General features: G+C 45.2%; 1 protein-coding gene across 6 annotated transcripts in view; it reads left to right on the plus strand.

The window, feature by feature from the left end:
• DLG2 (discs large MAGUK scaffold protein 2) overlaps positions 1–18,218 on the plus strand; it is a 1,534,662-nt gene that overhangs the window by 1,381,132 nt on the left and 135,312 nt on the right. For all 6 annotated transcript variants that reach the window (XM_069759326.1, XM_069759327.1, XM_069759329.1 and 3 more), the window contains one exon: positions 10,458–10,572. In XM_069759326.1, the coding sequence (XP_069615427.1) occupies positions 10,458–10,572 (115 nt within the window). The remainder of the gene's footprint in view (positions 1–10,457; positions 10,573–18,218) is intronic.

The raw sequence follows: 18,218 nt of genomic DNA on the forward strand, positions 1-18,218 counted from the left end.
AGTCCTTGCAGATTGTCGGTAGGTCCTTCCTTGCCGTGTCATTGGTGCCAACATGTATCAGAAGAAATGGGTGGACGTCCTTGGAGCTGAAGAGCTTTGGTATCCTATCGGTCACATCCTTGATCATCGCACCTGGAAGGCAGCATACTTCTCTTGCAGTTATGTCCGGTCTGCAGATGGCTGCTTCGGTGCCTCTCAGTAGTGAGTCTCCCACCACCACCACTCTTCGTTGCTTCTTGGCTGTACTTTTTGCTGTCACTTGTTGCTGTGTGCCCTTTTCTTTTTTGCTTGCTGGTATTGCTTCATTCTTAGGTGTGCCATCTTCATCCTCTACAAAGATTTGATATCGGTTCTTCAGTTGTGTGGTTGGTGATTTCTCCATGGTCTTCTTGCTTCTTTTGGTCACATGCTTCCACTCATCTGCTTTTGGAGGTTCTCTGACACTTTTTGCACCTTCTGTGACCAGTAGAGATGCTTCTGTTCTGTCTAGAAAGTCTTCATTCTCTTTGATGAGTTTCAAAGTTGCTATTCTTTCTTCCAGACCCCGCACCTTTTCTTCTAAAAGGGCCACTAGTCTACACTTCTGACAGGTGAAATTGGATTCTTCTTCTGGTCGATCTGTGAACATGTAGCACATGCTGCAGCTCACCATGTAGGTTGTCACATCTGCCATGTTGCTCCTAGATCCTGCTGACTTGCTGTGTGTTTTCCTTCTTGTGTAATCTACTCAGCCAAGCTCTCTTGCAATAATGTCCTACAGGCAAAAATTGGTTTGGTGATGCTTTCGAAGCAGCTGGTCCCGGCTGTACCCAACGATCTTCTAGCTTAGGGAGACTTCGCTTCTCCCAGAAGGCACCTGGAATATGCAAATTAGCCTCCTGAAGCTTGAATCCCTGGTTTGGTGATGCTTTCGAAGCAGCTGGTCCCGGCTGTACCCAACGATCTTCTAGCTTAGGGAGACTTCGCTTCTCCCAGAAGGCACCTGGAATATGCAAATTAGCCTCCTGAAGCTTGAATCCCTGGTTTGGTGATGCTTTCGAAGCAGCTGGTCCCGGCTGTACCCAACGATCTTCTAGCTTAGGGAGACTTCGCTTCTCCCAGAAGGCACCTGGAATATGCAAATTAGCCTCCTGAAGCTTGAATCCCTGGTTATTATACCGTATGGAGCATTTTTGTGGCCATTATACTGTATGGAGCACTATGTACAGTATTGCCATTATAATGTATGGAGTACATTTTTTCGCCATTATATTTTATGGAACACTTTGTGGGGCCCTTATACTGTATATAATTATAGCATTATATGGAGCCAATATACTGTATAAAAAGCAATGCAGGGCCCTGTTATATGTATGGAGGACTATGTGGGGCCATTATACTGTATGGAACACTTTTTTGGCCATTATACTTTATGGAGCATCATGTGGGGACATTATACTGTATGGAGCACTATGTTGGGCCATTATACTGTATGGAGCATTATATGTGGCCAATATACTGTATGGAAGGCAATGCAGGACCCTGTTATATGTATGGAGGACTATGTAGGGCCACCATACTGTATGGAGGGCTGTGGGGATTACGGTTGGAGAATCGTACTGTGATTGGGTCACCATTTTTTGTTGGGGGGATTGTGGGAAGGGGGACCTATAGGGTCATAACACCTTGCATATAGAGGGTACTGTGGAGGAATTCACTGTTAGGGGTATCATTCTGTGTTTGGGGGCGCTTTTGTTTGCACCATACCTTATCATATGTATCATAAAGTATTTTATCCTTTGTTATTACGCATTTAAATGAGGCCATTTGGCCATATGCTTTTTATTGCTCTTACATAACATATTATATTACTACAATACTTTTCTGTAAGATCAATTAATTAAAAAGTTCCTTGTTTGTGCGACAACCTCTTTAAGTTTTTTTTGTCACGAGGTTACCCCAACAGATAGGAGCGTCTGATTGCTCCTAGTCTGGCGCTGAATAGAAGCACTTCACCTTCTTTTTAAATGGTGTTAATTTCTTTTGGCAGAAGAGGGGTTAATTGGCCATGTTGGATACTGGGAGTCTGAGCTCTCAGCTGAGCTCAGTTAGCCACTCCCATTCCCTATGTAATATGGGTTCTGATTGAAACATATTGTCAGAGCTAGTTTATGCTGCATGCCTGGCAGGATAGTTGTTTGGTGGTTAAATGAGAAGAAGTTTTGGAGGCATTTTCTGTGACTTGCGTGGTTTGTATGTGGGATAATTCCCTTCTCTCCCCTTACTTTGTTTTTTCCCCATCCTCCACTCCCCAGTGCATTCCTCTGTTATATGTGAGTGAATATTTGTATGCCTGGTATTTTCAGTTACCCCCTGTTCGTGTTGCCTTGTTTGTCGGGTTGGTGTACTGCGGTGAACGGCAGCTCCCCTCTTCCCTGGGTGGGAGAAAGGTACAGACGGAGGACAAATACAGGAGATAAGGCAAGGTACGTGGCCCCAGCATCTTCACCTTCAGAAGTAACCCAAGATAAAGGGATGTGGATCTGTGTGTAGGGGTCAGACAATAGATAAAGGGATGTGGATCTGTGTGTAGGCATGATACGAGATAAACGGATGTCGATCTGTGTGTAGGGATGCGATGAGAGAAAAAGGGATTTGGATGGATCTGTCTGTAGGGATGAGACAGGAGATAAAGGGATGTGGACAGATCTGTGTGCAAGGATGAGGTGAGAGATGAGAGGATTTTGATCTGTGTGTAGGGATGAGACGAGAGATTTAGGGATGTGGATCTGTGTGTAGGGATGGGACGAGAGATAAAGGGATATGGATCTGTGTGTAGGGATGAGACGACAGATGAAAGGATGTGGATCTGTGTGTAGGGATGAGATGAGAGATTTAGGGATGTGGATCTGTGTGTAGGGATGAGATGAGAGATTTAGGGATGTGGATCTGTGCGTAAGGATGGGAAAAGAGTTGAAGAGGTGCAGTCTGATAGTATCTGAGGATGTGAACGATTCTTGGTTGTTAAGAGGAACTGTACTTCTTGGTTGCTAAGAGGAACTGTACTTCCATATTTTCATTAGTAAACCTCCTCCTCTCCCAGTATCTTTTTGGTCCTTTTTTCCCGAATATTAGTTATCTTCCCCCCAATGACACCTTCGGCCATATTTATATTGTGAGTGAGATCCTGTGGACGCTCAGTCGCTGTGCCGATCCCGGGACATGTACGTAGTGATTTCAGACGTTCGTCAGGTTATGATATAGACAATTTGTCACTTGCAGACTTACATTCAAGTATAAATTGACACATACATTACCAGGTTACCATAGATACCTCGCCGTATCCAGGACATGGAACTTTTTTTTCCGCTTTTTATTATTACCAATTATATATTCTGTACTAAAAATAAAAGATTACTGACAGTTTAAAATGGGGAAAGTTCTGCAGATCAGAAGCGAGAATGGGATACATTAAAACGTGCTTAGCGACAGCGTTTATGCCACGATCACAGAGGAAAAGCTTTTAAACCAAACTACTCCATTAGGGCCTGCTGTTGGGCACCAGCACAAATGAAATTAGAATGTACGCCTATGTCATAAACGTATCTCCATGAGCACTCAGAGAATTCTGACTCTCTGGGTCCATAATTGGATGAAAAACATTATTTTGGGTGTGTCATTACAGTGTATAATGGGGAATTACTTCAACTATGTAAAACTACCAAGACAAGGTCACACTTGTCCATCAGAGGATCATTCGGTAGAAGCCAAACCATTGGGTGTGTCTCCATTGTTAACTTGATAGTTTAAGTATTTCATTGATGCAATCCAACCAAGGCAAGGTCATACCAGTCCACCAGAATATCATCTGGTAGATACCAACATTCTGGGTGTATCATATTCAAGATAGTATGTAAAAAGATCATCGATGTAACCCAACCATCAATTTAACCCAACCAAGACAAGGTCATCCTGGTATATCAGAGGAACATCTAGTAGATACCAATACTCTGGGTGTGTTGCCATTGTTAAGAGTATGTAAGTAGATCGTTGATGTAACCTAACCAAGGTAATGTCATACTGGTCCATCAGAGGAGCTTCAAGTAGATACCAATACTCCAGGAGTATCATCATTCAAGACAGTCTGTAACGAGGTCATCGATGTAGCCCAACCAAGACAATGTCATATTGGTCCTTCAGAAGATCCTTTGATAGATACCAATATTCTGGGAATATCATCACTTAAGATTGTATGTCAGGAGATTATCAATGTAACCCAACCAAGACAATGTTTTTCTGGTCCATAAGAAGATCATCTGGTAGATACTATTATCGTTCACTATAGTATGTAAGGAGATCTTTGATGTAACCCAACCAAGGCAAGGTCATACTGGTCCATCAGAGGAACGTCCAGTAGATACTATTGTGCTGGGTATATTATCATTCAAGATAGTCTGTAAGGAGATCATTGATGTAACCCAACCAAGAAAAGGTCATACTGGTCCATGAAAAGATCATTTGGTAGATACCAATATTCTGGGAGCATCATCATTCAAGATAGTATATAAGGAAATGATCAATGTAACCCAACAAAGACCAGGTCATACTAGTCCATCAGAGAACTATCCAATAGATACCTATACACTGGGTGTGTTGTCATTGTTGAGATTATGTAAAGATATCAGCGACGCAACACAACCAAGATAGAATCATCAGAGGATAATTTGGTAGATAACTTTTGCATGTATCATCAATGTTGATAGTGTGTAAGGATAGAATCTATGCGATGCAACCAAGCCAGGGTCTTACTAGTCCATCAGAGGATTGCCGATTAGATAACAAACCTCTGGCTGAGTAGTTGTTGATAGTATGTATAGGATGTTATTGATGCAACTCAACCAGGACAGGTCATACAGGTCCATCAGAGGATGGAGGGTCATCTCATGGATTCTAATACTATGAGTATGTCATCATTGTTAAGAGTATGTGAGGATATCATTGATACAATTCAACAAAGACAAGGTCATATTGGTCCATTAGAGTATAATCTGGTAGCCAGATTGATGACTTGATAGCATATAAGCCAATTTACTGAAAGTGCAGCTACCTGGAGAAAATTAACTTATTTCCTCCTGGGAACCACCAGTTTTCAGTCTTAGGGGCATGCATGGAGCGGCTAGGGTCATCGCTCACTATGCTGTGAGCAGTGACTATGATAATTCCTTGCCACATTGATTGACAACTCACTCTGCGCACACACATGCTGTAGAGCGAGCTGTCAATGTACCGGGGAATAATTACAGCCGCCACTCAGTACAGTGAGCACTGGCTCTTACTGCTCCTTGCACCTCCCCATGACTGAAAGCCAGCAGCTTCCGGACCTACATAAGTTTATTTTCTCCTGGTAGCCACTCTTTCAGTAAGGTGGCCGGCCAGCATCGTAATGCTGTTTACCTGCAGATTAACCCTTTATTTGCAGGTAAATAGCATTTTCTGAGGTGACAGGTTCCCTTTACAGCTGTAGCATACAAGACATTGTGGTCAATTGTAGCTTCCAGCTTTGTGTGAACAGTTTTGGGAAAGATCCTTCTCTGTTCCCCATGACTGTAATCCAGGGCACAAAGTCCACAAAGACATGGTTGGAGGAGTTTGGTGGAAGAATATGACCGGTGGCACTGAACCCAGACCTCAACCCCACCCAACAACTAGACCGAAGATTGTAAGAATGGCCTCTCCCCAACAACAAGGTTTGACCTCACAAATATTCTTCTGGATGAAGGGGCAAAAATTCTAGCAGACACCTGCAAAACCCTGTATAAATCCTTCCCAGAAGAGCGGAGCCGTTATATCTGCAGAGAGGCCGACTCCATATTAATGTATGTATGTAGAACGGGAGGTCAGAGAAGCTCCTGGAGGTGTAAAAAGGCGGGGGGCACATACTTCTCTCCATATAATATGTATTAGAAATCTGCAATGATAATTCTATAATTACTTGTCACTCTCCATTTGTTGCATTCCTTCGCTACAAGGATTGTCAGTTTTCTGTTCTCCGGCGAGGACTCTTCCACATCTAAATCTTTGATGTGAGATGAAGGCGATGTGGGCAGTTTTTTTTTTGGATTGGCGCTTACCCTTTAATCTCCTCGCTTTGACACGCAGTGTGAATTATTCATACCGCTCGGTATACAGAGTGCCAGAGGGGTGGAAAGGAGGAGACATTGCTTTAGAGAAGTCAGATTGCCGGGATTAATAATGTATTTCTTTTATACACGGAACCCACCGCAACAGTGGGACTTCTGTGTTCGTTAACGAGGGTGCGGAGTCGTAGGATCCTTCCCATTCATTCATCACCATTGTACATGCCAACTCTTCTGGAAGCTCCTAGGAATAAGAGGGGATCTCTACGACTCCTGGAGCAGGTGGCCAACCTCCCGTATGCCCCCACGTCATACTGACCTCTCCCAATTACTGCTTTTCTCTCCACTCTCAGGCGCCATTGCAGATATCCTCTTGGCACCAACTCTCTTCTGGTAGGAGTGCAGGAAAATGGAGAGGCGACTGGTCTCAGATCGGTATAAAAATGGAGGTCTGGTCCAGGGTCTGTATAAAGAATCAGGCCTTATCAAAATGAAGTCTTGGCATGAACTTAACCATTGCCCAAGGCCACCAGGGAGGTTCAAATGTGATTTTTTTTCTCAGCTCTTTACTGTTGTGTAATCTTGGGCGAACATCTTAATAATGAGCTTTCGGCTTCCTCTCTCCATTACACGCACAGTAACGTGTCCAAACATAAGAGATTATTAAGATGAAAGGAAGGCGAGACATCAGAGCTGGTAAAGAGAAGATAGAACAGAGCGGTGGTAAAGCACACGACTTATCTGCGGAGGCTCCGACTGATGATCTCTAATGTAAAATTTATCATATCCCTGAAAATTTCATTGGAATTAAGTAGTAAAACGATAGATATATGGCAGCCTCAGTCTCTCTCCTCTTCCTGTGGTCTGGATGGCGCAGGATCGTTTTGTGAGGCACACTGGGCGTCATTCCCATCAACCATACCCATTGTTACTAGACGTCCTGTCGGCAATATAGTTGACTAATTAGGGATTATTACCCTTTCCCCAGTTTTCGATCATTGGGTGCCGATGGTGAGGTCATGATAGCCCGGTATTCTACTATTAAAAAGTGGTTAAAAGCTTCTTTAATTTTTTTTTAAAAAAAATGACATCATTTCAATTCGTGGCATCTAGAGTAAACGGTGGGTCGGCTTCTTCTAGAAATGAGCCCATGCAGTGACTACAACCCCCACTCAGGACCCAATGAATACTAATGTCTCATTATAGATGAAGGATCTCATAGTCCCCCAGGTCACGGGCCTCCACAGAAAGTCTCCTGGACATAGGGGACTCTTCTGGGGTCTCTGCGGGACATCTCTGCACAGGTTCTACGTCCCCTCATCCAGGACCCAATGAATACTAATGTCCCATTATGGATGATGGATCTCATAGTCCCCCTGGGGTCTCTCCCTCCACAGGATGTCTCCTGGACATACGGGATTCTTCTGGGGTCTCTGCGGGACATCTCTGCACAGGTTCTACGACCCCTCATCCAGGACCCAATGAATACTAATGTCTCATTATAGATGAAGGATCTCATAGTCCCCCAGGTAATGGGTCTCCACAGGAAGTCTCCTCGACATACGGGATTCTTCTGGGGTCTCTGTGGGACATCTCTGCACAGGTTCTATGACCCTTCATCCAGGACCCAATGAATACTAATGTCCCATTTTGGATGATGGATCTCATAGTCCCCCGGGTCACGGGTCTCCACAGGAAGTCTCCTGGACATACGGGATTCTTCTGGGGTCTCTGTGGGACATCTCTGCACAGGTTCTATGACCCCTCATCCAGGACCCAATGAATACTAATGTCCCATTATGGATGATGGATCTCATAGTCCCCCTGGGGTCTCTCCCTCCACAGGAAGTCTCCTGGACATACGGGATTCTTCTGGGGTCTCTGTGGGACATCTCTGCACAGGTTCTACGACCCCTCATCCAGGACCCAATGAATACTAATGTCCCATTATGGATGATGGATCTCATAGTCCCCCGGGTCATGAGTCTCCACAGGAAGTCTCCTGGACATGCGGGATTCTTCTGGGGTCTCTGCGGGACATCTCTGCACAGGTTCTACGACCCCTCATCCAGGACCCAATGAATACTAATGTCCCATTATGGATGATGGATCTCATAGTCCCCCTGGGGTCTCTCCCTCCACAGGCTCATGTTCCCGCGTCTGGAGTTAATATGAAGCTTGTCTTCTGTAAATTCTCAGAAATGTCTTAGAGCGATCAGAAATGTATTTATGAATGTTTAGGAGGTGACGCGGGAAATGGCAAAGGCTATAGTAGTGCAGCAGCGTTATAAGACGAGCGGCTGCCACTCACTCCTGAGTATATAACAGCCAGAAATGGCTGATAATAGAGTACAACGGACTGTATTCTCCTGATCGTGGGTCTACAGTTATTGTACAGCTGCTGTTTATCACCTCTATTAGGAAAGTAATGGAGAGGAGACATCTACTCGGAGAGCCACCGCAAAGAGCTACTATGCCTTTAAATGACCCAGAGATCTTTTTTTATTTCCATACAGTGCTTAATTAAAGGGATATTGGAACTTGGGGCATATCCACAGGGTGGCACGGTTTTTCCTTGACTTTTGAGAGAATCGGGGTCCCATTAGCGGTGGCTTTTCCCTACTGAAGCCTATGAGACAAAGCAAGCAGCTCCCATAGACATCAGAGGAGAGAACGGCACCCAATCTCAGGCACCACAGCATTGATTTCAATGGACAAAATTGGTAAATTATTGGGACTCCTTCCTCTCATTGGTTGGAAGTCCTATAGACAACATCTGATTGTGGGGGTCCCGGCAGATCATCATCAGGTCACTTCTGTATGTGTTAAGTAGCGAAGCTTCTGATATGGTAAGAAGTAACATGCAGGGTCCATGGGCGGCTATGTGGGGGTAATGCTGCTGTGTCAACCATTGATGATACCACTAGTGTACACTGGAAAAACAATAGAGTGTGAAGACTTTTGCAACACATTTTGTTTTAATGCACTGACGTTTCTAGAATAAAAAAAAAGCTAATTTGCAGTTAGTTGTGATTCAAAATCTTGTACCGTTTTCTGTATGCAGCTCTTATGCAGACCTATATGTCTCCGGGGGGGGGAGTGACTGTAAATAGCATATATCCCTGTGGAGGACCTAGGGCATACATGCATAAAATGGACAAACCATTGATGTAAATGCAAAATGTGTAATGCCTAATTCTTCCTATGGGGTTGCTGCAGGGAAATTGGAAATTAGGTTTCCGCATAGATTAGAGTAGATTACTGATGATCCCAGCAGCAGGACGCTCTGTAATCACTTTAACATTAAGGAACCCACCCCAAAATAAAGCCTAATCCCAATGACAGAACTCAGTAAACACTGACAAGAAGAGAAAATCTGTCAATTACATCTTATTGATGGTTTCCATTAAAGGGGTGGTTAAACCTTTTTTTTTCTTCAAGAGCATAACGCTTCCCTGACTCCTGGATTCCTGCTTGCTTGGGGCAGGCACGCTCCTGAAGATTGACAGATCAGGCTGGCGATATGGCTCAGCTGCGCTCCTGAATGTTGTGGCTGCATCCAGGGATGGAAAAAAGCTTCAAAGCTGGCTCTTTGCTTACGAAATCAGAAACTTCTGATAGATTGCAGAGATTGCCTGTAACCTAAGCAATGATTACAAACTATAAAATTAAGAATCCCTTTGTTCTAGAGACTGGATAGGATTTTTTCATTAGAGGTAAATGGAAAAGTTGCTGATTTTTACAAACAATTTTCAATTTTACCCATTTATGATAATGAGAAAACCCATTTAAAAGGTTGTCCACTACTCGGACAGCCCCTTCTGAATCTTTATGTTTCCACTTTTTAACATAGTAACACTTATATACTTACCCCTGGTGCCAGCACTGTTTCAGAAGCATTGGCATTAGCTTTCCCAGGGATGGCATAACACTTTTATGTCACGTGATCCCTGTGGTCAATGTCACGCCAGCTCCTGGATAGGCAGTGCCAACTTTGCTGTAAGGGCACTATCACCAGACGTGATTATAAGGTGTTATTATTTTACATGGGGGATTCAGAAGGGGTTGTCCGAATAACTAGCAACCCCTCTAAATGTCAGTTGTTTTTTGTTTTTTTTAAAATAAGGCTATGTTTCATATTTGGTGACTGTGTGACCAGTATTAACTGTAGGGGGCGCCATCCTTTTCGGACTAATGAGCAGTTTACTCCCGTCATTTTTCCATCAGTCCTGTTAATGCGGCGGCCCGCGTAATGGCTCTTCTTCTCTGGCATCTGATAGTTACGGACGGGTCACTTGGCTAATGTTTTCTAATTTGTTTCTGCTTTCGTTCCCTTTCCAGAGTACGCTCGGTTTGAAGCAAAAATCCATGACCTTCGCGAGCAGATGATGAATCACAGCATGAGTTCTGGGTCCGGCTCTCTGAAAACAAACCAAAAGCGTTCCCTCTACGTGCGGTAAGTGCAAGAAAACAAACTTTCAATTACTTGTAATTTGAAAACTTGTCCTGATTATTCATGGTTTGTTACAGTGTATCAGTTTAGATCCTTTGTCTCCAACTTGTTATACTCCAGCAGTGACAGAACTACAACTCCCAGTATGCCTTGGCATCCTGAACGGGAATGTTCTTATTAACATTTCAAGAGGACCTTTCACCACGTCAAAAGTGGCCATTTTTTACTCTTCTTTTGTTCCCGCCGCTCCTCAGAGCATTCCGTTTTTTGTCCTACTTAATTCCGCCATACGGTTCCAATGATATGAACCTTTTTTTGTTTGGTGCTAGTTTTTACAGTCTTTGTTCAGCTATTGCAAAACTACAACTCCCAGCATGCCCTGACACACTGAGCCTAAACAGTTGCCATTTTGCCCAGATAATTCTGCTAATGAAATCACAACAGGGGTGGTCTTTATACAAGCCCCCATCCATAAAGTGGGTGTTCCCACTCCTCGGGGGCCGTCTCATGGGCAGGGTCTAAATGTGCCGATTTGGAGCATGGAATGGAAATGTGTTGTGAATTCTGTGGCAAAGCTCCCTCCTGTGGTCACAAGTGGTACTTCGGCTGATTCTCTCTGTGAGCTTCTGTTGGTGGAGGGAAGTGGTACTGCGGCTTCTGAGTTTCCTCCCTCAGGTGATCTGGTGAGGTCGTTAGGTGCTTCTCTACTTAACTCCACCTAATGCTTTGATCCTGGCTTCCTGTCAATGTTCCAGTGTTGGACTTGCTTTTCCCTGGATCATTCCTGTGGCCTGCTGCTCTGCATAGCTAAGTTCTTCTTTGCTATTTGTTTGCTATTTTTTCTGTCCAGCTTGTCTAATTTTTTGCTGGAAGCTCTGGGACGCAAAGGGTGTACCTCCGTGCCGTTAGTTCGGTACGGAGGGTCTTTTTGCCCCCTTTGCGTGGTTTTCTTTAGGGTTTTGTGTAGACCGCAAAGTTACCTTTTCTGTCCTCGCTCTGTTAAGAAAGTCGGGCCTCACTTTGCTGAATCTATTTCATCTCTACGTTTGTCTTTTCATCTTAACTCACAGTCATTATATGTGGGGGGCTGCCTTTTCCTTTGGGGTATTTCTCTGAGGCAAGGTAGGCTTATTTTCTATCTTCAGGCTAGTTAGTTTCTCAGGCTGTGCCGAGTTGCATAGGCAGAGTTAGGCGCAATCCACGGCTGCCTCTAGTGTTGTTTGGAGAGGATTAGGGATTGCGGTCTGCAGAGTTCCCACGTCTCAGAGCTCGTTCTATGATTTTGGGTTATTGTCAGATCACTGTATGTACTCTGACCGCTATGTCCATTGTGGTACTGAATTGCCTTTCACAACAGTACAGGAAGCCAAAAGTACTAATGATTCTCAATAGAGGGAAAAAAGAAGTTCTGAGACCATTTTTTTTTCTTTGCACTGTGTTTTGCCTTTTTTTTCCCCTAGACATTTGGGTGGTTCAGTACACAGGTGTAGCGATGGACATTAGAAGTCTGTCTTCATCTGTGGATCAGCTCTCGGCAAGAGTACAAAAGATTCAAGACTAGTGTTGAGCATTCCGATACCGCAAGTATCGGGTATCGGCCGATACTTGCGGTATCGGAATTCCGATACCGAGATCCGATACTTTTGTGGTATCGGGTATCGGTATCGGATACATAGAGATGTGTAAAATAAAGAATTAAAATAAAAAATATTGATATATTTACCTCTCCGGCGGCCCCTGGACTCAGCGCGGGTAACCGGCAGGCTTCGTTGTTCAAAATCAGCGCTTTTAGGACCTCAGAATCACGTCCCGGCTTCTGATTGGTCGCGGGCCGCCCATGTGACCGCCACGCGACCAATCACAAGCCGCGACGTCATTCGCAGGTCCTTAACGCGCTCATTTTTTAAAAATGAGCACGTTAATGGCTTTCAAAGACGTAGCGGCTTGTGATTGGTCGCGGCCACGCGACCAATCACAAGCCGCGACGTCACCGCAAGCTATTAACGCGCTCATTTTTAAAAATGAGCGCGTTAATGGCTTTCAAAGACGTAGCGGCTTGTGATTGGTTGCGGCCACGCGACCAATCACAAGCCGCGACGTCACCGCAAGCTATTAACGCGCTCATTTTTAAAAATGAGCGCGTTAATGGCTTTCAAAGACGTAGCGGCTTGTGATTGGTCGCGGCCACGCGACCAATCACAAGCCGCTACGTCTTTGAAAGTAATTAACGCGCTCATTTTTAAAAATGAGCGCGTTAATAGCTTGCGGTGACGTCGCGGCTTGTGATTGGTCGCGTGGCCGCGACCAATCACAAGCCGCTACATCTTTGAAAGTCATTACCGCGCTCATTTTTAAAAAATGAGCGCGTTAAGGACCTGCGAATGACGTCACGGCTTGTGATTGGTCGCGTGGCGGTCACATGGGCGGCCCGCGACCAATCAGAAGCCGGGACGTGATTCTCAGGTCCTAAAAGCGCTGATTTTGAACAAAGAAGCCTGCCGGTTACCCGCGCTGAGTTCAGGGGCCGCCGGAGAGGTAAATATATCAATATTTTTTATTTTAATTCTTTATTTTACACATCCCTATGGATCCCAGGGCCTGAAGGAGAGTTTCCTCTCCTTCAGACCCTGGGAACCATGAGAATACCTTCCGATACTTGATGTCCCATTGACTTGTATTGGTATCGGATATCGGTATCGGCGATATCCGATATTTTTCGGGTATCGGCCGATACTATCCGATACCGATACTTTCAAGTATCGGACGGTATCGCTCAACACTATTCAAGACACTATTGATCAGAAATCTATGTTAGAACCAAGAATTCCTATTCCTGATTTGTTTTTTGGAGATAGAACTAAGTTTCTGAGTTTCAAAAATAATTGTAAATTATTTCTGGCCTTGAAACCTCGCTCCTCTGGTGATCCAGTTCAACAGGTTTTGATTGTTATTTCTTTTTTGCGCGGCGACCCTCAGGACTGGGCGTTTTCTCTTGCGCCAGGAGATCCTGCATTGAGTAATATCGATGCGTTTTTCCTGGCGCTCGGATTGCTGTACGATGAACCTAATTCAGTGGATCAGGCAGAGAAAAATTTGCTGGCTCTTTGTCAGGGTCAGGATGAGATATAGGTATATTGTCAGAAATTTAGAAAGTGGTCCGTGCTCACTCAATGGAATGAATCTGCGCTGGCAGCTATGTTCAGAAAGGGTCTCTCTGAAGCCCTTAAGGATGTCATGGTGGGATTTCCTATGCCTGCTGGTTTGAATGAGTCTATGTCTTTGGCCATTCAGATCGGTCGACGCTTGCGTGAGCGTAAATCTGTGCACCATTTGGCGGTATTACCTGAGCTTAAACCTGAGCCTATGCAGTGCGATAGGACTTTGACCAGAGTTGAACGGCAAGAACACAGACGTCTGAATGGGCTGTGTTTCTACTGTGGTGATTCCACTCATGCTATCTCTGATTGTCCTAAGCGCACTAAGCGGTTCGCTAGGTCTGCCACCATTGGTACGGTACAGTCAAAATTTCTTCTGTCTGTTACCTTGATCTGCTCTTTGTCATCGTATTCTGTCATGGCATTTGTGGATTCAGGCGCTGCCCTGAATTTGATGGACTTGGAGTATGCTAAGCGTTGTGGGTTTCTCTTAGAGCCCTTGCAGTGTCCTATTCCATTGAGAGGAATTGATGCTACGCCTTTGGCCAAGAATAAGCCTCAGTACTGGACCCAGCTGACCATGTGCATGGCTCCTGCACATCAGGAGGTTATTCGCTTTCTGGTGTTGCATAATCTGCATGATGTGGTCGTGTTGGGGTTGCCATGGCTACAAGCCCATAATCCATTATTAGATTGGAAATTCATGTCGGTGTCCAGCTGGGGTTGTCAGGGGGTACATGGTGATGTTCCATTTCTGTCAATTTCGTCATCCACCCCTTCTGAGGTTCCAGAGTTCTTGTCTGATTACCGGGATGTATTTGATGAGCCCAAGTCCGATGCCCTACCTCCGCATAGGGATTGTGATTGTGCTATCAATTTGATTCCTGGTAGTAAATTCCCAAAAGGTCGACTGTTTAATTTATCCGTGCCTGAGCACGCCGCTATGCGCAGTTATGTGAAGGAATCCCTGGAGAAGGGGCATATTCGCCCGTCATCGTCACCATTAGGAGCAGGGTTCTTTTTTGTAGCCAAGAAGGATGGTTCGCTGAGACCTTGTATAGATTACCGCCTTCTAAATAAGATCACGGTTAAATTTCAGTACCCCTTGCCATTGTTATCTGATTTGTTTGCTCGGATTAAGGGGGCTAGTTGGTTCACCAAGATAGATCTTCGTGGTGCGTATAATCTGGTGCGAATCAGGCGAGGAGATGAATGGAAAACTGCATTTAATACGCCCGAGGGTCATTTTGAGTATCTAGTGATGCCATTCGGACTTGCCAATGCTCCATCAGTGTTTCAGTCCTTTATGCATGACATCTTCCGTGAGTACCTGGATAAATTCCTGATTGTGTACTTGGATGACATTTTGATCTTCTCGGATGATTGGGAGTCTCATGTGAAGCAGGTCAGAACAGTTTTTCAGGTCCTGCGTGCTAATTCTTTGTTTGTGAAGGGATCAAAGTGTCTCTTTGGTGTGCAGAAGGTTTCATTTTTGGGGTTCATCTTTTCCCCTTCTACTATCGAGATGGATCCTGTTAAGGTGCAAGCCATGCATGATTGGACTCAGCCGACATCTCTGAAAAGTCTGCAAAAGTTCCTGGGCTTTGCTAATTTTTATCGTCGCTTCATCTGCAATTTTTCTAGTATTGCCAAACCATTGACCGATTTGACCAAGAAGGGTGCTGATTTGGTCAATTGGTCTTCTGCTGCTGTGGAAGCTTTTCAAGAGTTGAAGCGTCGTTTTTCTTCTGCCCCTGTGTTGTGTCAACCAGATGTTTCTCTTCCGTTCCAGGTCGAGGTTGATGCTTCTGAGATTGGAGCAGGGGCTGTTTTGTCGCAGAGAGGTTCTGATTGCTCAGTGATGAAACCATGCGCTTTTTTTTCCAGGAAGTTTGCGCCTGCTGAGCGAAATTATGATGTGGGCAACCGAGAGTTGCTGGCCATGAAGTGGGCATTCGAGGAGTGGCGTCATTGGCTTGAAGGAGCTAAGCATCGCGTGGTGGTTTTGACTGATCATAAGAACTTGACTTATCTTGAGTCTGCTAAGCGGTTGAATCCTAGACAGGCTCGTTGGTCGCTGTTTTTTGCCCGTTTTGACTTTGTGATTTCGTACCTTCCGGGCTCTAAAAATGTGAAGGCGGATGCTCTGTCTAGGAGTTTTGTGCCCGACTCTCCGGGTTTGTCTGAGCCGGCGGGTATCCTCAAGGAAGGAGTAATTGTGTCTGCCATCTCCCCTGATTTGCGGCGGGTGCTGCAAAAATTTCAGGCTAATAAACCTGATCGTTGTCCAGCGGAGAGACTGTTTGTCCCTGATAAGTGGACCAATAAAGTTATCTCTGAGGTTCATTGTTCGGTGTTGGCTGGTCATCCTGGAATCTTTGGTACCAGAGAGTTAGTGGCTAGATCCTTTTGGTGGCCGTCTCTGTCGCGGGATGTGCGTACTTTTGTGCAGTCCTGTGGGATTTGTGCTTGGGCTAAGCCCTGCTGTTCTCGTGCCAGTGGGTTGCTTTTGCCCTTGCCGGTCCCGAAGAGGCCTTGGACACATATCTCTATGGATTTTATTTCTGATCTTCCCGTTTCTCAAAAGATGTCAGTCATTTGGGTGGTCTGTGATCGCTTTTCTAAGATGGTCTATTTGGTACCCTTGTCTAAATTGCCTTCCTCCTCTGATTTGGTGCCATTGTTCTTCCAGCATGTGGTTCGTTTACATGGCATTCCAGAGAATATCGTTTCTGACAGAGGTTCCCAGTTTGTTTCAAGGTTTTGGCGAGCCTTTTGTGGTAGGATGGGCATTGACTTGTCTTTTTCCTCGGCTTTCCATCCTCAGACTAATGGCCAGACCGAACGAACCAATCAGACCTTGGAAACATATCTGAGATGCTTTGTTTCTGCCGATCAGGATGACTGGGTGTCCTTTTTGCCTTTGGCTGAGTTCGCCCTTAATAATCGGGCCAGCTCGGCTACCTTGGTTTTGCCATTTTTCTGCAATTCTGGGTTCCATCCTCGTTTCTCTTCAGGACAGGTTGAGTCTTCGGACTGTCCTGGTGTGGATACTGTGGTGGACAGGTTGCAGCAGATTTGGACTCATGTAGTGGACAATTTGACCTTGTCCCAGGAGAAGGCTCAACGTTTCGCTAATCGCAGACGCCGTGTGGGTCCCCGACTTCGTGTTCGGGATCTGGTTTGGTTATCTTCTCGTCATATTCCTATGAAGGTTTCCTCTCCTAAGTTTAAACCTCGTTTCATTGGTCCGTATAGGATTTCTGAGGTTCTTAATCCTGTGTCTTTTCGTCTGACCCTTCCAGATTCTTTTTCCATACATAACGTATTCCATAGGTCATTGTTGCGGAGATACGTGGCACCTATGGTTCCATCTGTTGATCCTCCTGCCCCGGTTTTGGTGGAGGGGGAATTGGAGTATATTGTGGAGAAGATTTTGGATTCTCGTGTTTCTAGACGGAAACTCCAGTATCTGGTTAAATGGAAGGGTTATGCTCAGGAAGATAATTCCTGGGTTTTTGCCTCTGATGTCCATGCTCCCGATCTTGTTCGTGCCTTTCATGTGGCTCATCCTGGTCGGCCTGGGGACTCTGGTGAGGGTTCGGTGACCCCTCCTCAAGGGGGGGGTACTGTTATGAATTCTGTGGCAAAGCTCCCTCCTGTGGTCACAAGTGGTACTTCGGCTGATTCTCTCTGTGAGCTTCTGTTGGTGGAGGGAAGTGGTACTGCGGCTTCTGAGTTTCCTCCCTCAGGTGATCTGGTGAGGTCGTTAGGTGCTTCTCTACTTAACTCCACCTAATGCTTTGATCCTGGCTTCCTGTCAATGTTCCAGTGTTGGACTTGCTTTTCCCTGGATCATTCCTGTGGCCTGCTGCTCTGCATAGCTAAGTTCTTCTTTGCTATTTGTTTGCTATTTTTTCTGTCCAGCTTGTCTAATTTTTTGCTGGAAGCTCTGGGACGCAAAGGGTGTACCTCCGTGCCGTTAGTTCGGTACGGAGGGTCTTTTTGCCCCCTTTGCGTGGTTTTCTTTAGGGTTTTGTGTAGACCGCAAAGTTACCTTTTCTGTCCTCGCTCTGTTAAGAAAGTCGGGCCTCACTTTGCTGAATCTATTTCATCTCTACGTTTGTCTTTTCATCTTAACTCACAGTCATTATATGTGGGGGGCTGCCTTTTCCTTTGGGGTATTTCTCTGAGGCAAGGTAGGCTTATTTTCTATCTTCAGGCTAGTTAGTTTCTCAGGCTGTGCCGAGTTGCATAGGCAGAGTTAGGCGCAATCCACGGCTGCCTCTAGTGTTGTTTGGAGAGGATTAGGGATTGCGGTCTGCAGAGTTCCCACGTCTCAGAGCTCATTCTATGATTTTGGGTTATTGTCAGATCACTGTATGTGCTCTGACCGCTATGTCCATTGTGGTACTGAATTGCCTTTCACAACAGAAATGCACCCATGTACATCAGTAGGCTGAGCCCGTCCTCGTCTGGTCCTGCCACTTCGTT

This window comes from Ranitomeya imitator, chromosome 3 (genome assembly GCF_032444005.1).
Source record: "Ranitomeya imitator isolate aRanImi1 chromosome 3, aRanImi1.pri, whole genome shotgun sequence".
In the NCBI taxonomy this organism is placed as follows: Eukaryota; Metazoa; Chordata; class Amphibia; order Anura; family Dendrobatidae; genus Ranitomeya; species Ranitomeya imitator.